This window comes from Camelina sativa, chromosome 13 (assembly GCF_000633955.1).
Source record: "Camelina sativa cultivar DH55 chromosome 13, Cs, whole genome shotgun sequence".
NCBI classification, from domain to species: Eukaryota; Viridiplantae; Streptophyta; class Magnoliopsida; order Brassicales; family Brassicaceae; genus Camelina; species Camelina sativa.
Window position 1 is genome coordinate 12,038,969 of NC_025697.1, and position 25,518 is coordinate 12,064,486.

General features: G+C 33.1%; 2 protein-coding genes and 1 pseudogene across 2 annotated transcripts; 1 reads left to right on the forward strand and 2 right to left on the reverse strand.

Moving 5' to 3' along the window:
- Nucleotides 1,257–1,365, reverse strand: LOC109128474 (annotated as a pseudogene).
- Nucleotides 4,705–6,424, forward strand: LOC104736511 (neurofilament medium polypeptide-like). Its single transcript, XM_010456515.1, has one exon. The coding sequence runs from the start codon at nt 4,945–4,947 to the stop codon at nt 6,232–6,234; it is 1,290 nt and encodes a 429-aa protein (XP_010454817.1). The 5' UTR covers nt 4,705–4,944; the 3' UTR covers nt 6,235–6,424.
- Nucleotides 12,529–13,791, reverse strand: LOC104736512. Its single transcript, XM_010456516.1, has 2 exons — nt 13,207–13,791; nt 12,529–13,113 (listed from the first exon to the last, which is right to left on the reverse strand). Exons 1-2 carry the CDS (start codon nt 13,554–13,556, stop codon nt 12,699–12,701), a joined length of 765 nt encoding a protein of 254 aa, XP_010454818.1. The 5' UTR covers nt 13,557–13,791; the 3' UTR covers nt 12,529–12,698.

The following is a 25,518-nucleotide window of genomic DNA, read 5'->3' on the forward strand; positions in this document are numbered from 1 at the left end:
CGGCTCTTCGTGGTGGCAATTTTCTGGTGCGGAGCTTCATGGTGGGGAATCTTTTAGTAGCTCTTCAGAGTGGCTGCAGCGGTGGTGTTGTGGAGGTCTCAGAGCGGATCCGTTTGAGGCTTTGATGTGGCTCTGTTGGTGGCCCAGTTTTTGTTGCCTTGTATGTAGCTGTTTGTTGTCTGTTGTTTTTTTGTTCAGGCTGCGACTTTGGCGAAGTGAGAGGAATTAATGAGACATGGTGATTGAAACCGTGAAAGACGATTGCTCAGCCACTTTGGTTTTAGCTTTTGTCTCCCCTGGGGGAAGTGTGTAGGGGAGTCTGATGTTGTGAGTAAGGTGGAGCCGGCTTATTCATCTCTCGTGCTAGCAGCAACATTGGATTTTGATGAGCATTTCCCAAGCCGCTAGTGTTGTCACTTGCTTGATCAATGGTGGTTCCGGTCTGTGGTTTTTTAACCACAGTTTTCGAGTGTTTTCGTGATCGAGAAAGCTGTAGGTACTAGGTTTGAAGACTGCCTTGATTGCGTACGCTCGCGGTAATTTCGAGTGCATGTTGCGCTCTGCATTTGTCTTTCTCTATGGTGGTTTCTCTTGTCTCATCTTACCCTGCTTTGTTGTGTGCTTGTTTATTGTTGTTCTATTTTTTGCATTGTAGGTTTTTGGTCTTTTTCTGCTCCCTGTAATTCTCTGTAATCTTCTGTCACAAACGAAAATTGGTATAAAACTTAAATTTTTACCAAAAAATAATAATAATAATAATAATAATAATTGTAGACATAACAGTCATTGGTTTATTATTTTGTAAATCAACTCTGTTCATTGGAAGATGAAAGATGAGGAGAGGGTTAAATCAAAATGGACCCAAGTCAAAAGCCAAAACTCAGAACGAGAGCCCACCATTTTCTGAACACACATATTCAGGAGATTAAGGGGTGAGGAGCGTGAAAGGACCACGCAGCATCACGACCAGACGTGAATACATACACTTATCTGTAAAAATGTCAACTTGAAGAAACAAATTTTTGGAATCATCCTAAAGCTGCATTTCTACGTCATACGTCTTTTTCTATCTGTATGTGTTGTTGCATTTGCATACATTGATACATTATTTATAGTATATTATATGTACTTATTATTAGGGATAAAATATCCCACATTGGAAGTTCAGTAGGATTTTAAGTGGTATATATAACATATGAGCCTCTCTACTTATTGTCAATTGGTTTTGAGTTGGAAGCCCACAATCTAATATAGTATCAGAGCCCGGTCCGCATATGCTCAACCCAATCCACAATCGGCCCGGCCCAATAGTTGGCCCGCCGATTCATGCCTAAACATACCGAGATTGATGCTTAGAAGAATCATGATCTCGAGAGGGCGTATTAGGGATACAATATCTCACATTGGAAGTTGAGTAGGATCTTAAGTGGTATATATAAGATATGAACCTCTCCACTCATTGCCAATTGGTTTTGAGTTGGAAGCCCACAATCTAATATTTTCCAGATGATTTTTTTATAAAGAAATGTATATAATTTATTCGTGCTAAGTTGACAGACACTAGAGAATGCAATTGCATTTTCATACTAAATTAAAAAAAAAAAAAAGTAATATATTTAACATATATAACTCTTCAAGAAAAAAAATTATCTTCCATTGTATGATTTCAATAAATACAAAATAGTTAAAAGTGCATTCAAAGTAACATACAAATATGATTTATTTATCCAAAAAGAAACATATGAATATGATTAGATAACTAGACTGATAGAGTTCGTGGGAAACATTTCTTCACATGCAGTTCGAAATTATATTAAATTTGTATCAAAATATGACCCCATGGAATTGTTCGTACGTATCTTTACAAAATCAAACTATATTGTTTCTATAGTGTTAACCCTACTCAACATTTTTATATGCAATTAATCAATTTTGTATGATTATAGTGTTATGTGTTGCGTGCTTGCATGCTTTCTCTTGGTGTTAGGTACGAGACTACGAGAGAAAGAAGAGAATAAGTATTAGATTTTGGGTTTCAACTCAAAACCAATTAGTAATGAGTGGAGAGACCCATATCTTATATATACCACTTAAAATCCTACTCAACTTTTAATGTGAGATATTTTATCCCTAATACGCCTTCTCGAGATGATGGTTCTTCTAAGCATCAATCTCGGTATGTTCGGGCATGAATCGGCGAGCCAACTATTGGGCCGGGCCAATTGTGAATCGGGTTGAGCATGTGTGGACCGGACTCTGATACTATATTAAATCGTGAGTTTCCAACTCAAAACCAATTGGCAATGAGTGGAGAGACACATATCTTATATATATACCACTTAAGATCCTACTCAACTTCTACTGTTGGATATTGTATTCCTAATAGAAAATATCCACTACCAAAATATCGCTATTTGATGACCAAGAGCAATAAATTATATATACATATAATTCATTAGAAACTATGTCTCATATACATGGTATAAGACCTCTAATCTTCCAAGCATAAATTGAACATTCGAGACGAGACGGCTCTTGATCCAAACAAAATGCTTTTATCTCGATTTACATAATTAGCTAGACTGCCTAACTCACTCCCAATAGTTTTAAACATGGTGTGTTCAAGTTTCTACATGTTCCTAAAAATGCATGAGCTTCACTAATCCGTTGATGAAACAGACCAAACACTTGAGAAAATCACTACAAACGATTTTATGCAACCTAACCCAAATCAAACTCTGTGGAAGCATGAAGATCGAATGTTATACATCGCTATCATCGGATCGCTCTCACTCAATTGTCAGAAGCTCGTTTTCTAACAAAAAAATGGGAACTTTGAAATGTTATGCCTATGAGTTATTGTCATGCCAATGTCTCCACTATAGTGGCAGCGATGCAACAGATCAACACATCATATACCACTATAAAACATACAGCTTTTTTTTTTAACCATATTTAGTTTAATTACTTTACAACAGTTATCACATAACCTCAAATATCAACAGTCTTTTACTTCTCGCACCAATCACCATGTCACATGGAAGAAAGAATGTTATGATTGGTGATTGCACGAAATTGAGGGGTACAACAAGTAATATGATTATTGATGTAATATGACATATACGGTTATACCCACCAACGTGTAGGTTTTTTTAGTTGAGTTGGCTTTTAACTTTACCACCGAAATAGAGTTGGTTTTAGCCTTTATGTTCAATTTGGGCCCATTACCTCATGGCACATTAGTTCCCATATATAGCAAGTGTGGTTTAGTATATTTTAGGTAAAATGCATAAGGGATGAGGCGTGGCAACAGAAGCCAGGCACATTTGGTCTCTTTAATTTTCGTGTCTAAATAAGAAGAAGAACCATCATACCACCCCACCACAAATTAAACCTTTCGACTACAAGAAAACCTGTTATAAAATAACTACGATATTTGTTTGTATCCATATCTATTATTGCTACATCTTTATCACATAGAAATCGTAATCTTTAGTTGTGACTCTTGACATGCCACAAACTTTGTCGTATCAACCATTGCCATTTGGCATGGGATTTAACATAGAATCTATAATTTCTTTTCTTTAATTAAAACTAGAAGATATCCTGTGCTTAAAACACGGGTCAACATTTTTAAAAAAAAATCTAATATAATAACAAAAATTATTATTCTATTTTTAAAAAAAATTATTTTGTTTGAGATAATATTTATTCTAATTGTTCTGTAAATCTATTAGTCTTTTTGAATACTAATTATTTTAGAATATTATAATATTTTATTTTTGATGTATATTACAGTTTTATATTGTTTGTTTATTGTATTTGCATTATTATTTTGTGAAATATGAAGTAGTAATTTTAAATTATAATTGTATAATTATGAACAAATAAAAATTATTAATTTATTATCTATATAAATTTTGTTTTACCAACCCGCCAATGTGGAAATTAAAATACACATTTTTTTATAGATTGAGTAATATATCTTCTTTTTAAAAAATTCAAATCACAACATATGCAGAAAAAAATCTGTATTTTATTAATCGTAAATATTATATGAAAATTCCAAATAATTTGTAAATAAAAGAAAATAAAGATGATAGGAGAATCATAATTTGTAATCTTAACAAAATCTTCGAAATTTAGTTATTAAACATAATTATAACATTTTTTATTTTTAATTAATTATTTTTATTTATTTAATTAACTAAGTTTAATTAAGTTTTCTAATGGTAATTGAAAATAATTTTTTTATATATTTTAAGGTTATTTTTATATTTGTACTTTTCATTTAATATAGTAGGATGATTGAAAAGTTTATGTCTACAAGAAAAACAAATGATTGAAAAGGAATTGGGATGAGTGGAGTGGATAGCATGTAGAACATTGGTGGAATCGTTCCAACAATGGGCTCATCAGGGTTAAGCAAGCCCATTCTTCTTTCTTTACATATATAATTTGTTTTGAATTAGTTTAATTCCTATTTTTAGCGATTTAGTTAACTCGTAAGTCGCAATTACGTGGTGTTATCTTATCATATATGCTAATGACGTGGGGACAATTAACTTATTAGTACTGGACATTGAAACGGTCCAAAACCAAAAAGAGAGGCAAAAGAAACAAAACAAGACAGTTGGTGGTGTTCTTTTGTATAAATAGAAACGGCTCAAACTAAAGTCAACGGTTCTCCATAACGACCGGAATCGTTTTATAATGTTATAATTTAGTTTTTTTTATTTAGTAATTTTGTTAGGAGATTGATGGCCTCCACCACCATTCACCACCCATGAAATTGCGAGATTTAAGCTCCGTTTTACAAACACATAAGTAGTATTCGAATCTCATTTTATAGAAAACCCTAATTTTCTTTCCAAAGAGATTTGTTTCCTTGATATACACGTTTCTTTCTATTGTTCTTTCTTCTCTTTGATCCAACTTGAGGTAATGGCAACGACGTCAACCACGACAAAAGCGAAACCGGACGACCCAAACCTAACCAGAAGCAGATCTCTCGGCAGAAAACCAAAGCCACCTTCGTCGACGGTGTCATCAGAAGATGGTTCTGATCAGAAACCGGAGAAGCCTTTACCAAACTATCTGAAACCAACAATTAGTTCGAGACCTGATCCAGTCAAGTTCTTGAAGAAGAACAATAGTAGTCTTGATGATAACCAGAAGCTTCTCCGTAGAAGATCCTTTGATCGACCTCCTTCTTCTTTGACTTCTCCTTCTAGTTCTTCTGCTACTCCGCGTATCCAAAAATCCCTCAACGTATCTCCTTCTCGCCCGCTAGATAGACCAGCGGTTCCTAGAGAGAAGCCTGCCACAGCTCTACGCTCTTCATCTTTCCATGGAAGCAGAAACGTTCCAAGAGGCGGCAGTACTACTGCGAAATCGCCTCCTGTTGTTCCAAAGAAGAGCGGGTTGAGCAGTAGTAGCAATTCTTCCAAGAGCAAAAAGGAAGGTTCTGAAAATGTTAAAGTAAAGAAAGAATCTGATAAAGAGATTGCCTTGGATTCTGCTTCTCTGTCGTCTGCTCAGGAGGATCATCAAGATGAGATTCTCAAGGTTGAGGGTGATGATCATGTACAAGTTGTTGAAGATATAGAAGAACCAAAAGATGAAAAAGAAAACAAAGAAGTGCAAGTAGATCAGGTTGTTCAAGCCGATGAATCCGGTGAAGAGAAGAATGAAAGCGGTGGATCAACAACGGTTGTTTCCCCTGTTGGGAAAGATTGCACTGTTGTCATCAAAGAATTAGAAGAAAAATTTAGCAATGAGGTTAAAACCGAAGTGGAAGAGAAAGTAGAGGAAACAAAAGAACAAGACAACAAGGATGATATTGATGAGAATGAGACTTCAGAGAAGGTTGATATTGACACGAAAGAAGCTGAAAATGTCGAAGAGACTATAGAAGAAATAGAAGAAGAAAATGAAGTGAAAGAAGAGGAGAAGGAAGAGGTTAAAGAAGAGGAAAAAGAGAAGGTTAAAGAAGAAGAAGAAAAAGTGATAGAAGAGGAGAAGGGAGAAGAGAAGGAGAAGGAGAAGGTGAAAGAAGAAGAGTCCGGAGAAGGAAAGAAGAGGGAAGTAGTGAAAGGGAAGAAGGAATCTTCATCAGCTTACAACGATGTAATAGCAAGTAAGATGCAAGAGAACCCGAGGAAGAACAAAGTTTTGGCTCTTGCTGGAGCTTTCCAAACCGTTATTGACTACGAAACTGCTGCATCTAAGTAATATATATCACACAACAACAACAATAACAATGTCATCTTTAGCTTTTTAATGTTATCTTTTTTTTTTTTTTTTTTTCTTTCTGTACTAATCATCATTTTTTCCATTGTTATAGTTTTCTCTCTTGTGAAATTGTATGCTTTTTTCGAGTGAACAAAGTCACCTAATCATATGTTTGAATGGATTGGATTCATTGGTGTATATATGTCGTGTCTTTTAACTCCAAGATATTATATTTTACTGTATGCAGCAAAATCTAATTGTTTATAGAGGTTTTGATTACTAACCATTGCAAACTATATCATCGTAATCAATTATAAAAGTGGTAAAAGAATAAGACTTTCAACTTTTTATATTGTTTCTTACACGGTTATATACCATTATCTTTACTATTTTAATTTATTTATATATTTATATCTTGTTCTAGTATTGCAAAAAAATTTATAATTTTGTGTGTATTAATCTCTATTTTAGAAATTGTTAGGCGCTAGTAGGGCGGTGAATGAGGACCTAGCGATTAATCAGAAAATCGAATTAAAATCAGGGATTAATCGGGAACTAGTTTTAGGGGTTTTATCTATATACATCTATAATATAGTAAATTGTAACATATTGTTAGGATTCGTCGGTGGTGCAGTGATTTGCAGTGGCATGTACAATCCAGAGTTCACGGGTTTAAGCCTCACCAATCTTTTTTTTAGTTTTTTCTCGATTTTTCATTAATGACGAAAATGTCCTCATTTTCTTCTTCATTGATATCGATCTGAAAACCTTAATTTAAGCTGGGTTTTCATTTTCTTAGTAATTATTCTTCATTCTACTTTACTATTCTTATAGTTTTAGCCTTTATATGATAGATCTACAATAAAAATCATAGTTAGAATATCAAAAACTTCAATTTTTTTTTTTGTTCCCAATTTTTTGACTGATTGGATTCAAATCGCAGTGGTGGAGAGCTGTTTAGCGTGTAACCGGGGATTACATGGCCGCATAAACTGATTTTTAAAATAGGGGTGTTAACCGATCGGAAAATAAAATAAAAATAGAAAAGAGGTAATTAAATTAATCGTTACATACATCCACTAGAGAAGCTTTTGGTGTGGTACAGAATAATCCCACGTGGAAGAGAGGTCATCATGTAGTTGCCGAGTGGGCTCATGATTTATTTAGTACGACTATATAATATCAAAATCTAATTTGTCTCCAACTTGAAGTGACTTGAAAAATAAAAAGAAAAAAATAGATCTTGTTGTTATTTCTTATACATATAAAGTATTCTGAATAATTTAGTTAATCTACTAGATAATTGATAATATCTTATTCATGGACTGATTTATTAACCCAAATGAATTTATGACATAATGAGATAGTAGAAGACTAGAAGGATTACAAGTGTTTGGTTCCTTTCCAATGTGGAAGTTTGTCACACGCACATGAGAGAGAAAGAGAGAGAAAGAGAAAGAGAAAGAGAGAGTTCATATCAACTTTGACATTTTATTGTAACAAAGCAAAACAAAGCAAACATAAATAATGGCACGACATAAATTTAGTAAAATTGAATGACACGTGGTCGTCCGAAAGAGAAGATATCAAATTGACAATCGCTTGTTGTGTGACCAAAAATAAAATAACAAAAGAAGAACAAAAAGAAGAGGCTACAACACGTCTTGTTTCCTCAACAACAAAAAATTTCCCCAATTTTTTTTGTTTTTTATTATTCACAATTTTGAAACTTCTGATTTTGTTTGTTTTATACTTTCCCTAGTTATGAAATCAGGTTGCGGTGAAATTTTTGTTTTGAATGTAACGTTAAATTATATTCAAGAAAAAATAGCATTTTTACAATTAGTGCATCGGTTGCTTGAACAAACTTTAAAGTTTAAATTAGAATTAGATAGAAAATAGTTTCAGATTCTAGTGTGGAATCAAGTCTGAAGCCCATTGTCGAACCGTCTATCTCCTTGTCGTTGAATAGCCAAAATCTGATCTCGAACTTGACGATCAATCCACTTGATTAACTGCTCAGGGGTTGTCGGGTGCTGACTATGCTGTTGTCCATTCCTTTCCCGCCAGATGGTGTATACCACAAGTTGAAAGGTGTAGCGCATGAAAAACTTTTCCAGCCGATCTTGGTGAGTAGCTGCTAAGATGGTGAGAAGTTGGTGCCAGTCGGTTGTGTATCGTGTACGGAACACCCCCTTAGCCGTTGCTTCCCACACTTCTGAAGTAAAACTACAAGCAAAAAACAGATGCGACCTGGTTTCAAGACATTGTTGACAAAGCACACATGTTCTCGTAGCTCCAATATTCCACCGCAACATTCATTCCCCTGTCGCCAGCTTATCATGAACTGCTAACCAGGTACAAAAAGTATACTTCGAAGTAGCATGAGGAAACCAAACCGCATGGTACCAAGAAACCTCTGCAGAAGTGCGACGAATATGATTCCAAGTGTCTGCCGTTGAAAAATCCTCTTTAAAGTTACCAGCCTTCCCTTTCCACAGGAACAAATCAGCCTCCTCTGTTTTGTGTTGGTACTGCGAGCGTAAAACATCCTCAATGGCGCGGAGGTATGGGCGGCAAGGTCTCCGCCTGCGCCGAGCAGACCATGCCTCCACTACTGTCATTGAGCGTCCAGTCCCCAATTCTACCACTCCCCTATCTCCTGCCACGTCTGCTAACCGGCTTAAAGACGATCAAGAATCAAACCAAAAAGAGGTCGACTGCCCATTCCCCACCTCCACCTTACATAAATTAGTAGCCAACGCTCAATATTTCAGGATCTTCCTCCAAATCCAAGAACCCACTCTTGTGTTCTCCTTTACCGACCATAACGATATCCCCTTAAATAGATAACGATCCACCCATTGTACCCATAAAGAGTTTCCACGAGAGAGTATCCGCCAAACCAACTTAAGGCAACACACATCATTTGCCTCCTTTAAGCTCCGAAGACCAAGCCCTCCCTCCCGCCGTGGCGTACACACCACCTCCCACGGTAACTTAGATTTTTTAGGATTTAAATCAGCTTCGGACCACAGATAAGCAGAACAAACCTTTTCCACTTCTCGAAGACAAGCTCTAGGTAGTCGAAAGGCGCTTAACCAAAAGTTACAGACACTCCATAAAACCGAACTGACCAGATTAAACCGGCCTGCAAATGATAGGTATCGAGACGTCCAAGAGCCAATACGCTTGTGTATCTGTTCGAGGAGAGGGGTGTAATCAGCAGTAGTAAAGTCTTTAGTGAGCAGAGGCAAACCCAAATATCTAACAGGAAGCTCTCCCACCACAAAATCGAAATGATTTTCTATCAATAGACGGTCCGCAACAGCCACACCCGCAAGATACACTGTCAATTTTTCCATACTTATCTTCAGACCCGAAAGCTTAGCAAACTGATAAAATACGGATACAATCCCCTCAATAGATCTTGGTTTCCCATCAGATAGTACCATCAGATCATCAGCAAAGCTTAAATGTGTCAGATGAAGAGCCTGACACCGCGGATGGTATCCAAATCGACCTGCATCAGCTGCGGAATCTAACAGCTTTGACAAAACGTCCATACAAATAACAAACAGATAGGAAAATAGAGAACAACCTTGCCATAGTCCCCGAGTACTTTGAAAATACTCCGCGAGCTCACCATTCACTTGAACAGAGAAAGATGGAGTTATTATACATAGTTTAATCGAATGAATAAACTCTGGTGGCAACTATAAAACGGATAGAACATTCAAGATATAGTAGTTCAGATGACATTCCGTAAAAACAAATTTTTAAATAAAATTTGTCTAAAAAATTACATTACATTTTTATAATAATTTTGTATCAAAATTATTTCAAAAAAAATTAGTCGAAAAATTTAAGAAATTGGGCTATAATACTTTGTGTTTCTAGTAAATGATTTGTTTAATATATATTTCATAAACAAATCATGATATTTTGAAAAAAATACTATTATATTTTAAAATATAACTCACACAATAACATCAATTACACAAAACTCTCTACTCACGATTTAATCTGAGCCAAGACATTATTATGAGTATATATATATATATATATAATATTTCCAATTAATACTAATATTCAGTATTTATTACATCGGTTAAGTTCTTACTATAAGTATAATGATACCAGTACACCATCCTCATGAGTAGGGCTGGGCAAAATAACCGATAACCAAATAACCGACCGAAACCGAACCGAAAAAAACCAAACCGAACCGAACCGAAATTCTTCAAATACCCGAATGGTTAGTAAAAATCTATATCCAAACTAACTGAAACCGAACCGAACCGAACCGAAATTCTTCAAATACCCGAATGGTTAGTAAAAATCTATATCCAAACTAACTGAAACCGAACCGAACCGAACCGAAATTCTTCAAATACCCGAATGGTTAGTAAAAATCTATATCCAAACTAACTGAAACCGAACCGAACCGAACCGAAATTCTTCAAATACCCGAATGGTTAGTAAAAATCTATATCCAAACTAACTGAAACCGAACCGAACCGAACCGAAATTCTTCAAATACCCGAATGGTTAGTAAAAATCTATATCCAAACTAACTGAAACCGAACCGAACCGAACCGAAATTCTTCAAATACCCGAATGGTTAGTAAAAATCTATATCCAAACTAACTGAAACCGAACCGAACCGAACCGAAATTCTTCAAATACCCGAATGGTTAGTAAAAATCTATATCCAAACTAACTGAAACCGAACCGAACCGAACCGAAATTCTTCAAATACCCGAATGGTTAGTAAAAATCTATATCCAAACTAACTGAAACCGAACCGAACCGAACCGAAATTCTTCAAATACCCGAATGGTTAGTAAAAATCTATATCCAAACTAACTGAAACCGAACCGAACCGAACCGAAATTCTTCAAATACCCGAATGGTTAGTAAAAATCTATATCCAAACTAACTGAAACCGAACCGAACCGAACCGAAATTCTTCAAATACCCGAATGGTTAGTAAAAATCTATATCCAAACTAACTGAAACCGAACCGAACCGAACCGAAATTCTTCAAATACCCGAATGGTTAGTAAAAATCTATATCCAAACTAACTGAAACCGAACCGAACCGAACCGAAATTCTTCAAATACCCGAATGGTTAGTAAAAATCTATATCCAAACTAACTGAAACCGAACCGAACCGAACCGAAATTTCAAAAATATCCAAATGGTTACTATATTACTATATCCAAAATAACCGAAACCGAATACAACCGAACCGAAACCGAATGGTTAACCGAATGCCCAGGCCTACTCATGAGTCATAAAACTGACTTGACTATTTGCGATTAAATTTGAGTTAATCCGATTTTGTAAAGTAGCATGAATAACATAAGATATATTCATTTTCCAATAAATAATATTAATAAGTATATATTATATCAGTCACAAAATTTTTAAAACAAAAATAATTTACACAATAACATTATTTTTACTAACAATTATGTAATCTCTGATTAAATTAATAAAGTAAAGTAAGATGTTACAAAAAACGATATTTTTACTAAATTTTTTTATTTTAATGTAATTTAAACTACTTGCGTTATTCCTAAATGCTATAAATAACATGATACATTTTTTTCCAAAAAAATAAAATACTTGGAAGTAATACATTCTTTTGATAACTCCGTATCTCTTACCACACGAACAAAAAAATTCAGACACCGAAGATAACTAAATTCTAGTAAAAATATATGTACTCAGTTCTAATAACACAATCATTACCAAATGAAGTTGGTTAAATCTATTATATCCGTTACGACTAGGTATCAAAATCTTCTTTCTCGAAAACTCCGCATCTCTTACCGCAACAACAAAAAATCTTACACCAAAATAACTATGTTACTTACTTACTTACCTATATGTAAAAGAATAATAATATTTACCAAACGAAGTTTTGACCAACTTCATTTTGCTAATGTCATCCAAATATTTTGGACATCATCTACCAAACCAAATAGATAGTTATGCTTAAACTTTCCACATTATTATAAGGTAACAGTACATATTTAAATCAATTAATTTAAAGGGCACTATATTTGGACTTGGGATATTATTGCTCCCACCACAATTAAAAGCTCACTTTTCTAGAAAAAATATATATTAAAAAGAAATATTGACTTGACCTTTCACAATTAAAAAAAAAAAAAAACAATAAAACAAGAGAATCGATGATGAAAAGATTAGAAAAAGGACAACAAACAGATAAGCTAAAAGAAAGGAACAAAATTAAATTAGTCTGATTACTTTTTCTCCCGTCGATTCAAAATTAATTTTGTATCATTAACTTTTAATTTTATCCGAATTAAAACGAAAACATTAATTCGCTCGACGAAAATTAAAATTAATATTTTTCAGAACGAACAAAAAAAAAACTTATGAACAAAGAAAAAAAAAATTTCATCATTGCATTTTGCAATTAAATTAATTATTGATCATCATCATCGTCTTCTTCCTCAATCAGATCTGAAAGTGCGAAACAACTCCGAGACATGTAAGCTCTGTTCTTGAAAGATCCTTTCCTCGCAACAACCTTCTTAACTCTACCACCTCCTCCTTGCTCATCATCCTCACTCGATGATTTATTATTCTCATCAAACCCAGATTCCAGATCTTCCTCATCATCATCATCTTCATCTTCGTTAACTGGTAACAGAGGCATAGATTTAGGGTTTTGCCAAGAATAAAACGATCTCCTTGCTAATTTATTACAGATCTGTAATCTTCTTCTTTTATTCAATGGATTCTCTTGTTTAGCTACTTCTTTCACACTACTACTCCCGATCTCTCCTAAATTCCCAAATGATTTTGATTTCCCTTTGTAATGATTCGATAACCCTCTCCTGCAAGCTACACAACCAAATCAAGAACCCTAAAAAAAAAAAAAGATACGATTTTTTAAGGAAACAGAGGAATGAAAATGAAAGAAGTTTTACTTTGAGGGGAGAGAATCTTCAAGAGAGCTCATTGAAGCTAACCCACGAAGCCCTAGTTCATTAGAAGAAACGTCATCGTTTTGGCTTTGTTCATCATCATCGTCGTCGTCGTCGTCTTCTTCGCTATCTCCAGGTGTTCCGATTGATGAACTATCAGATGAGTAATCAGCGGTTTGTCCTGACCAGATTCTACTTCCTGGACGGCTTAGACTACCAGATTCTTCTTCGTTTGCTGTCTCGAAAGAGGATGAAGAAGACGAAGCTTTCTCCCTCGTCGTCGCCGAGGTCGGTAGATCGGTTCCGTATTGAGAGACTTCGATGGAGAACGTTGGTTTAGCCATCAACTCCATACAAGTAACCGTACTTGTTCAGATCACAAGACAGATTTGGTCGGACTGTACTACACGGGGTTTTGTATTTCTTTTACTTTTTTTTTTTTCTGAAGTTTCTGTCTCATCAAATCTTTAAAGATCAGGACTCAGCGAATAGTAGAAATCGCCATAGCAGGGACAATAAGAGAGAAGAAGAGAGAGAGAAGGGATAAGGTTTTTTTTTTTTCTTTAAAAATAAAATTAAAATTGAAGGAAGAAGACGATAAGGACGATATAATTGGATAAAATATATATCCTCTTGGCTTTTGGGAAAATTTGATTAAAATAATATGATATTTGTGTATGAGTATGCGTGATTTTGGTAAATTAAACAACTGTAAAACTTAAGGCTTTTTCTAGTTTTTGCTTCTCAACCTCTGTATTTTTGATATTTTTTTATTTGACAAGATTAAAAATAGGAAATGTTTTTATCAAAATGGAAAGAAGTATCTTTTTAGGGTTGCAAAAATAGATACAAAAATATTCAAACTTAGCCGAACTAAAATATACACTTTTGGCAAAAGTCAATACTCAAAACTACTATATAATACAGCATCTGTATCTCTACATGCGGCGTATTTTTATACGTGTAAGTAAAGTAAGTAAATAACATATACGTAAAAAAAAAGATATACGTAGGATGAAATATATATATATATATATATTTTTATTATAGTTGTTTTAACACTCTTTCAAAATATATGTGATTTGTTATGTATTCTTTGGTGATTTTAATCATATATATATATATTCTAAATATATATGTATTATATAAATAAAATTATATTTAAATTTAGTTTCTTATAATACAATATCATAGCTTAAGAAGATTGCCCGAGTAAATTTCAAAAACTTATGATTTTTTCCTTTATCAAAAATAAAGTTTATTCAATATATATATATATATATATATATATCAAATGCATCATTTGGCTAAATATAATATTTTGGCAATAATTGAAAAATAGTGGCAGAACAAAAACAAAACGAAAGATATATATCTTATTAAACATGCATAAGTCATCTTTGAATTTGGATGAACCAAATGATGTAGAGAGGAATGACGATTACAAACATGACAATCAAAGTTTTAGAATGAGAGTATTCGAAATCTTAACTTTCCCATATCTGCAAGTCTGCGATGATTTCGTTCACACTTCCAACTAAATTCATGGATACATATTTAGAGTAGTTAAATGGTAAAAATGTAACATCCCGGTTTTGTAATTGGGAATTGGGCCGGTTTGTTTTCTTTTCAATCCCATTGAGGCCCAACAAGAGCAAATCACAACGAGAAGGTTTATTTTGTGTAATTGTGTTAACGTGTATACGCTTATATCGCCGCCGTCCTTGTTCAGCAAGAGAGGAGAGCCGATGAACCCTAAAAACACACCAGCAACTTGATCGTTGAGTATTGGAAAGCTTAAGTTGTGTTCTTATTGTTGGTGTTGTTATCGGTAAGAAGGAAACGGTGGAGAGACGTTGTTGTGGTGATGAGACTCGTGGAGGAGAAGCTTACCGTACGGACCCGTGGTTCTCGCTAGTCACCGTCGAACACCTTCATTGGTCAGTTAGCCACCGTGAGTCACCGGATGACCGCCGCTGTCATCGGCGTAGTCGTGGTCCATCGGAGATGTCGTGGTCCATCGGAGATGTCGTTAAGGGTAAGGAAACCTAATTAATTATGTAGCTTGCACAAGAAGCTTCTGTCCTTGTCTTATGATTGGTTGCTTTGTGTTGTTGTTTTATTGTTGAGCGATAAGGACCGCCGCAGATGAGTGCTAACGCCGTGTAACCAGTCCGCCGAGATCTAGTGTTGTTGAGAAAGGTAATCGGCTGCACCTCGTCTCGTGTTGTTGTTGTTCTTGTTGTTCGTTCTTTGCTAAACCAAGAGATTCACGTCCACAACCGAAACTTGATTATTAAACGTACGTGCATGAGTTGATTTGTGTTGTTGTGCATGGTTACGTGTGTTGGACCGTGATGTTGGTTAGTTTAATATTGTAGTTGTAATCGGTTAGTGTGGCTGGTTTAGGAAGTGATATTAATATGGGAGCATGCGATCGTGGAATGAATGGTGGTGTTGTGAATAAGTTAGATTGTTGGTTTGATTTAATTATTAAACTAAATCTAGTTAATTATTGTAAAATAATAGCACAATTAAATCGGGTTTGGGTTATTAGATTAAATCATGGATTATTATTGGAACATAATCTTTGATTGTTAATCTAAAAACATTGTAGATTAAGATCGTTGTTGGATTGGAATTCTATCGTTGCTGGCTTTTGCTTGAGAATCAACCAATTTGTTAAGGTGAGGACTAGTTGGTGTCTTCTACATGTTCAGATGCGTTTGGATAGTTTCTTAGTTTAAGGTTAAGCTGAGTATACCTATATGTTACATAGTATATAAGTAACGTATATTTGTATGAGTGTATATCTTATTTATACGTATATGAATCTATATTTATTATAATATATAAGAACTAGAATAAATATGAGAATAGAAAATGAATGTGTATTGATTGAAATTGATGTGGTTGCGTGAATGCATGTTATGTTGTGGTAAAATAAATGCTTGTGTGTGAGGAGATAAGGTGCTAAGGCACATAGATGCGGGTGAGCCGCAGAGAGTCCTACAAGGAGAATTCCTTGTAGTTGTGTGGTGGTCTACGGGCGCAGAATGCGGGTAGATCAGGATGGCTGACGAGCCGACGTGTGTGCAGTGCTAGGAACAAGTGCAAGAGGCGCTTGGGATCCGTAAGCATGAGCCCGAGTGATTGATGCTAGGACGAAGTGCAAGAGGCATGGAGGTTCCGTAAGCATGGTGCATGAAGTAGTGCGAAAGCATGAGGGATCTGATAATGCACGAGGATAGCGTGTGTTGACACGTTGTATCCGACCCGTCTNAATTTAGATTGTTGGTTTGATTTAATTATTAAACTAAATCTAGTTAATTATTGTAAAATAATAGCACAATTAAATCGGGTTTGGGTTATTAGATTAAATCATGGATTATTATTGGAACATAATCTTTGATTGTTAATCTAAAAACATTGTAGATTAAGATCGTTGTTGGATTGGAATTCTATCGTTGCTGGCTTTTGCTTGAGAATCAACCAATTTGTTAAGGTGAGGACTAGTTGGTGTCTTCTACATGTTCAGATGCGTTTGGATAGTTTCTTAGTTTAAGGTTAAGCTGAGTATACCTATATGTTACATAGTATATAAGTAACGTATATTTGTATGAGTGTATATCTTATTTATACGTATATGAATCTATATTTATTATAATATATAAGAACTAGAATAAATATGAGAATAGAAAATGAATGTGTATTGATTGAAATTGATGTGGTTGCGTGAATGCATGTTATGTTGTGGTAAAATAAATGCTTGTGTGTGAGGAGATAAGGTGCTAAGGCACATAGATGCGGGTGAGCCGCAGAGAGTCCTACAAGGAGAATTCCTTGTAGTTGTGTGGTGGTCTACGGGCGCAGAATGCGGGTAGATCAGGATGGCTGACGAGCCGACGTGTGTGCAGTGCTAGGAACAAGTGCAAGAGGCGCTTGGGATCCGTAAGCATGAGCCCGAGTGATTGATGCTAGGACGAAGTGCAAGAGGCATGGAGGTTCCGTAAGCATGGTGCATGAAGTAGTGCGAAAGCATGAGGGATCTGATAATGCACGAGGATAGCGTGTGTTGACACGTTGTATCCGACCCGTCTATAGGGCGGTTATGGGACGTAGTTCCATTTGTGTGATGTGTGCGTATGTTTGTGTGTCACAGTTTTTAGGACACAGTGATTGCTGCTTGGCTTAGGTTTAGACTTGGTGATTGTCTAAGCGTGTTTGGGTGTGGAGACTTCGGGAGCCCTGAGGCTTTCCCTCACTGAGTAATTATCAATTGCTTATTCCTCTCTCTTTTGCAGGTTGGTTAAGTTAAGAGTTCGTTTGCATTGTTTGCTGGTGGTTTTGCATTTAAAGAGCGTTTTGGGCCAGCCAGGGAGTCAACCCGTTAACCAGTTCCGGGTATCAAGTTCGGGTATTACAAAAAAAGTGTAAATTGATCTTGATATGGTTATAAATAACCAAATAATCTGGTTGAATTGTTGAATCTATACGAATTTATAGTGATTTCGGCTGAATTTTACCAAATGGTATAATCTAACAAAATAATTAAAAATTTAACTAGCAAAATATCCTTAAATAATTATGAATGTAAATAAAATAACTAAAAAATATCTAAAGAAAATAGATAAAATCAGATCGAGTGATGATGATGAACATGGATCCATACTTGGAGTGCATATCATGAACAAGAGGAGGAATAAGAATATTATTAAAATTTTAATGTTTTAAATAATATTTTAGCATAGCTTTGAGTTGCTTTTACAAAAAAAATAAAAACTCATTTTAAATTATCTAGAAAGTTATTAATTATCCAAAATTATGGTATGATTATCCAAAACTAAACTCATTTGATATGAAGTATGTATTTTAGCAAAAATTTTATAAAAACAGACATTATGAAAATAAAAAAATGGCAAATCTATAAAATTTAAGTGAAAATGGCACATTCATAATATTTGAATGAAGAAATGGCAAAATCCGTAAGAATCCCTTTCTACCCGCACATCGGGCAGGTCCTTATCTAGGTCGTTAGACAAGTTCATCTTTGTAGTTTACCGTAGGAAACAAGAAACTACAATTCGATAAGAAGTTACAGACAAGAATCACCTCGATAAGAAATCTGAGAAACGAAAACGAGTCCGAGAGAGGTGAAGTGCTTGAACTTGCATCTAAGCAAGAATAAAACCAAATCCACCGTCAGAGAACGACGAGAGATCCATAAATTATTGCAAGATAAAACCCCTATATACTAAAATCCAAACTTTATAAACCTTAATTTTCAAAGTTAGTAATTCATATAATCGTGACACGTGTCAAATATATCGATAATATTTTGACATGTCTGAAGTAAAAATTTATTTAATAATTATAGGAAAATTAAAAAATCCTAAAAATAAAAAGATTACAATTAATATTTTTGAAAGTATATAAAACCAAAATTAATATATTATATCACTGATTCTAATAGGAAAGTTATCTATTAAATTACTAATTTTAATAGGAAGACATGTGCAATTCATAAGAAAAATATTTACAATTTAACTGCAATTATTATTTATTATAATCATATAGTAAAAAGAAATTAATACATAAAAGTGATTAAAGTATGAAAATGTTTAATGTGTTAAAATTAGTGATTAACATAAAGTCTGGGCATTCGGGTACCCGTTCGGGTTCGGTTCGGGTAATTCGGATTTTTGGGTTTTTGGGTTTAGAGGTATATGACTCGTTCGGGTATTTCTAGACTTCGGGTTTGGATCGGGTTCGGTTCGGGTATTTCGGGTTCGGATTCGGATTATTCGAAGTTCACAAAACTCAAAATTTTAGTATCTAATTTAGTCTAAATTATTCAATAATACGTAATATATCTAAAAATTTAGAGTATTTTTTACCCAAATTTACTAATAAACAGTTTAAATACTTCAAATTATCAAAAATATCTAAAAATCTGAATATTTTGAACACTTATATTATTAAAATTATAAATATTACTAATATATTACTACTATATATTAATAATGTGGGTATATTCGGATACCCGTTCGGATTTCGGTTCGGATCGGGTTTGGATTCGATTTTCGGATTTAGAGATTTAGAACCCATTCGGGTATTTTACAATTTTGGATACGGGTTCGGATTGGTTTTTTTGGATCGGGGTTGGATCAGATATTCGGACAAATAAGATAATCAAAATAAGACATTAATGTAATTTTCTTAAGTTTTCCAATCGGTGAATGATTTGATAGCATATTGAATATTATGTTATTATATAAACATTGGTTTTCAAGGTTAGTAACTCATGTGATCGCGACACATGTCAATTTAACAATTAAAGATTTTGTCATATACAAAAACTTTGTTTTAACATATTTGTAAATTATCAAGCTTTAAAACAGTGATTTATGATCGTTAAAATAGACATGTGTCACGATCTAATGAGTTACTAACTTTGATATTTAATCGTTAAAATTGACAAGTGTCACGATCTGGTGAGTTACTAACTTTGAGAACTAAGGTTTATAATTTCGACTAGCTTTTTTTTTTCTTGGTAAAATTTTTTTCTTTGTTTTTTATTAACCTTTTGTTTGACATATCATTGTTCTTGAACAACTCTTGAATGCAATTTGTTTGTTGTCTAATCGAACCAACTATATAAAAAGATTCATATATATTACCACGTGTTTCTGTCGTCGTTTTTTTTTTAATTTTGTTTAGTTTCTCAATTTCATAATGCATACTATGCAATCTTTGACTATGAAGTGTTAACACGTTTCTTATGCATAATAACTAAGGTTTTTGGGATTAACAAATTTCTCACAGTGTTATTATTATTTCTATTAACTAGGTTTTAAACCCACGCTACGCGTGGATGTATTTGATATATCTTGATGAAAACTATATATTATTGATGACGGTAATAAAATATTATCTTATAAAAAAATTTAAATTAGTATTAAGAAAAAAAAATAAATTTCAGATTCACAATTTTTTAAAATATAAAAATCAGTTGTGTTATAAAATCAAATCTGATAAAAAAAGTCATGAATTTAACTCGACGTCCAGGCGAGACAAATCAAACTGATGACCTCACATATGCTAAACCATTTCTTTGACCACCAAAAAAATGAAACAATTTTATCATCATGAATTTAACTCGTTTTCATATTTAATTGATCGCTACCACCTATGTTTTCGTGTTTTTTATTCAATGTTTTCTTATTTTTCGTATTCTTTCTTTTCATTTTCATTGTCAAATTTTGTGGTAATTGTCATCGTTACTTTCACCGTCTAGTTCTTTGTTATACTCTTTTTCTTCTTCTTCCTCGTCAACTTCTTCACATTCTTCCACTGAAAAACCTTTTTTTAGACTAGTGCACAACTTGTTAACCCATCAAACTCCAAGAACAAAATCATTTCTTTTCTCATAAAAATAAAAAGTAAGAAAAAAATAAAAAATTAATGAAAGAATATCAACTCATCTATATAATCATACACAAAAATATGTTTTACAGCTCATAAGAAATAAAAAGCACAAACGTAGATAAATAAGATAATTTTTGTTTGAAATCAATATTTATAATATTTTAAAATTTGAAAATTGAAAAATTATAATATTTAAAAACTTTTTAAAAGCTAAAAACTTTTAAAAATTTCAATATTTATAATATTTGCAATTTTATTACTCCAAAGTCCATATAATATAGAGAAATTTGCACACACACCCACTTTCTCATAAATTATTCACCATTACACCTACTTTCTACTACTCATATACTTTTCTCAAGTTTAATTACATATTACCTCTCACTCCTTCTAACCCCTTCTATATACTTTTCTCTCTCCTTACTTTTTCGATCCCCCACCTCTTTTGTATATATTTTTATATTTGATTTTTTTTTTTTAAAATCAAACAAACACATCTTCTTCTTCTTTATTGCTTCTCTCTCTCCCTCTTTCTCCTCATTCAGTTTATGTGCTTTTCGCATGAGGGGTAATATGTAATTAAACTTGAGAAAAGTATATGAGTATTAGAAAGTAGGTGTTATGGTGAATAGTTTTGGAGATTAAAAGTTAATATTTAGATTCAAAGTAAAAGATAAAATAAAAAATAATTCAAACCTTAATTCCCCAATTCTTCAATCATCAAATTCTCAATTCTTCCATCCGCCGTCGAAGCTGTAGATCCCCAATTATGTTTCCTTGTTTCTTCTCCTTCATCGTTGTTCATCAAATCTGATGAAAAACTATCTCATTACAAATCCAAAAAATTTGTATTTTTCTCTCAATTTGGCATATTCATACAAATCCAAAAAAATTGTATTTTTCTCTCAATTTGGCAAATTCATACAAATCCAAAATCATTGAGAGATCAAAAGAAGAAACTTTAGAACAAAACATTACTATACCAATAGAATATGTATGAACAATTGGTATTCATGTTACCTTTTACATATGGTTATAATTTGTAGCAACTAAACTAAATTAAATAATATCAAACCGGAACAAAGCATGTGCTCGGTCTAAATGTATGAAAGGAGAAGAAAGCAATTGTAGCTGCTGAGAAAAAACGTATTAGGTTGCTTGAATTGTTTGTAACTGAGAAGAAGAAAGCATGTGCTTGTGTCCAACAAGCATATGTCGACAGATTAGGGTTAATTACCATGTGGTCAAATTTTAGTGGATGGGCTTGGATGAAAATCATGAATCTTAATGTATGAATATGTTTTGTATTCAAACGCAGTGGTTATGGGTTTCTATTGGTATCTACATGACCATGAATATATAGATTTGATGTTGTTGTATCCTAAACCTTAAATCTCTATAACCCGCAAATTCGGTTTGTATCCACATGACTACGAATATATGGATTTGATGTGTTGCTAGTACCAGTGGCGGACCCAGGAATTATTTTTAGGGAGGTCAAAATATTAATAGATTAGCAAAAATGTAATACAGCGGCATCGAACTTAGGTTAGGGAGGTCATTTAAGAGCTACTTAACCAATTCTGCCAAAGAATCATACATTAAGTAGCTTACAAAATTTATTTTTCTAGTATTTCACCAGGTCATCTGACCCACCTTCTCCTCACGTGGGTCCGCCGTTGGCTAGTACTATATTTATGGTCATGTGTTATGGATCTGATAACAAAGTTAGATGTGTTACTAATACCCACATTTATGGTCATGTGTTACTAGTACCCACAAATTCTATTGGTATCCACATGCCCATGAATATATGGATTTGATGTTGTCGTTGTATCCTAAACCCTAAATCTCTAGAATCCACAAATTTTATGGGGTATCCACATGACCACAAATATATGGATTTGATATTGTCGTTGTATCTTAAACCATAAATCTTTAGAACCCAAAAATTATATTTGTATCTACATGACCACGAATATATGGATTTGATATTGTCGTTGTATCTTAACCCTAAATCTCTAGAACTCACAAATTCTATTGGTATCCACATAACCATGAACATATGGATTTGATGTTGTCGTTGTATCCTAAACCCTAAATCAACATAAGTCATAAATCCTAAACTCTAAACCCTAAAACATCACCATGTTTAGGTTTTATTGTAAAGTCCATCCACCCTCTCTACCACTAAAATTTGGTTAGATATATCTCTAGCTCGTAACCATAACACTACATAGACACTGAATCCATATAAGCCCAAAAACCTAAACCCTATACCTTAAACCGTAAATCCTAAACCCTAAACCATGAACTAAAAATATAGACACATCATCCACATACCTAAACCCTAAACTTTTAACCTTAACCTCTAAATCATACACCTTGAACTTTAGACCATCAACCTGCACTCAAAACATAGATAATGAATCTATATAACCTCTAAAGTCTAAACCCTAAACTATGGTGATGTTTGAACATGCAATAAACTTGTCAATAAATTTCATCATTGATCTTCAATAATTATATTATTTTTTGAAATTTAGTTATTCATAACTAATTTACTAAGCCACAAACTTTTAATTAATTAATTTTTATATGTTTTTTAAATGTTCAAAGATAAGTAAGTATTCATAAACAACACCATAATTTACCATCCAATTATCAATGAACAAATGTTCGGCTCAAAATGGATAATATATAATTTATTCACCTAAAATATAGCAAAATGCATTTTAAATTATAGAAAAAATGTAATCATAATTTATTGTACAAAAAGATTTATATAATTTATTGATAATAACTATTTAAATAACAAAAAAGAAAGACAGAAAAAAAAGAAAGAGAGAGAAAGGGGAAGGAGACCATCGACCAAAATCTAGTATTTTCTTCCAACAAATATAACTTACTTAATATTAGTTGGACGAGAGTTTGGTTATAGAAAAAAAGATACATAAGCAAAAAAAAATGAGAAAGTATAGTAAGTAGTGTAAGTGAAAGAAATTTGATATAAAATAGATCTAAGTGCAATTCACCCTATAATATATTCAAGCTTATATCAAAAGTTGCAGAATCTTTTTATATAAATGTCAAAAACTCAGAATCTATACTTAACACTGACCCTACACAAGTTTTAGATATATTAATGATATATAATGCCGCATTTCCAGTTTCGTGCCATCCTTAAATATTCGAAGTTTTTTTTTTGTGAATGTCAAAGTTTCTTTTTTTGTGTGATCAAGGTTTTAATTTGATGTCCAAGTTAATAGGAAAGAAATGGTAAAACATATTTTATTAAATTTTCAAGTGAAATTTGACCCAAAAAAAAAATCAAGTGAAATATATATACTATATATGTATATATTTCCCCAAAAAAACAAACTGCATGGAATACGTCTGTTTGACAATCATATCTTTCTGCTTTAAATCGTATTTTAATCAGAAATTTGGTTAAAATGGTACATTTCTTAACTCTAATTTCCAAAAAAAAAAAAAAAGAATTAGAAAATTCATGAAGAAAACTTGAATGAGAATGACATTTATCGAAATTATAGGAAGTTTGTAGAGTAGTAGAAAGGATGATTTATCGAAATTATAGAAAGTTTGTACATTTATCGAAATTACAACTATAGAAAGTTTGTAGAGTATTAGAAAGGATGATTCACAAATGATAAATTAATTAAGGTTACCGCCAACAAGAAAACACGTGGTTTAAAGTATTGGTTAATACTTAAAAGTCATGTTTATATAAGGTCAAAACATCTAATCTTATATTTTTCTTACTTAAGTTTTTTTTAATCTTTAACATTTTATCTTCTTGGGTGGCAGAGAATCACTCTTAGATGTCCACACACCTCTCCCTCTCTTATTATCGTTTCCTTTCAATTTAATTGTTATTAAAAAAAAAATGTGAACTTTTAGTTTTAGGAATCAAATATGTGTAGGCCTGGACAAAATACCCGACCCGAAATACTCGTATTGGAACTAAACCGAAAAACCCCGGTTTGGATCGGGTATGGATCTTCCACATTATACTAATTGGATCTTGATTGTAAATATTTTTGGGTATCGGTTCGGTTCGGATAATACCCGATACCCAATTAGTACCTAAATATATCTGAACATATGTGTATATACTAATTTCTCCCCTTTTGTATATGTAATACCCTAAGTCGAATTTGCTAAAAAGAAGAAGAAACTTGTGTTTACAGGTTCGTCTTCCCTCTTTCTACGTGAGATTTTTTTTGTTTCTATAGATTCTATAATCACTCTAAGATCTCAAATATCAAATTGGATTCTCTAAATTTCTTCTCTTCGTCTCCTCTTACAGAGACGTTTAAGACTCAGGTAAGTCCCTTTCATCTTGATGCTTGGTTTATAACAGGAGTTTAGTACTTTTCATTGATTGATTCTCTTATTTGGATATTTGATGTTTCTTTGAATTTTCTCAATAACTCTAGCTTTTATAAGACTTTTGAATTTGATTTTGGATGTTACTACTCTACTACTTATTTATGTTTTGGATTACTCTATTTAAGGATTATGTTTTTCTTGCTTATTTTGCTTGGTTTAGGTACTTTGGTATGATTTTTTTAGTTATAATTTCATGAAATTTGATCAAATTTTTCAATTTATAATTAGGGTACTATAGATATATTTGGGTATTTTGGTTCCAAATGGGTAAAAAGTACTTGTACCGAACCGAAACTACAAATATCAGATATATTTTGGTATTTCAAAAAATTACTCAAACCGAACCGAACCCAAAAAAAACTGAACCGAATCCGAACCGAAATTTCTAAAATACCTGAATGATTCCATAATTTATAAACCCGAAATATCCGAAACCCGAAATACCCAAACCGAACCCAGACCGATACCCGAATT

Excerpts from the sequence above, each read along its gene's own strand:
- LOC104736511 (XM_010456515.1), top strand. The coding sequence starts at position 4,945 with ATGGCAACGACGTCAACCACGACAAAAGCGAAACCGGACGACCCAAAC.
- LOC104736512 (XM_010456516.1), bottom strand. The coding sequence starts at position 13,556 with ATGGAGTTGATGGCTAAACCAACGTTCTCCATCGAAGTCTCTCAATAC. Across the intron at positions 13,114-13,206 it reads GAAGATTCTCTCCCCTCAAA|GAGAGGGTTATCGAATCATT; the intron begins GTAAAACTTCTT and ends TGTAGCTTGCAG.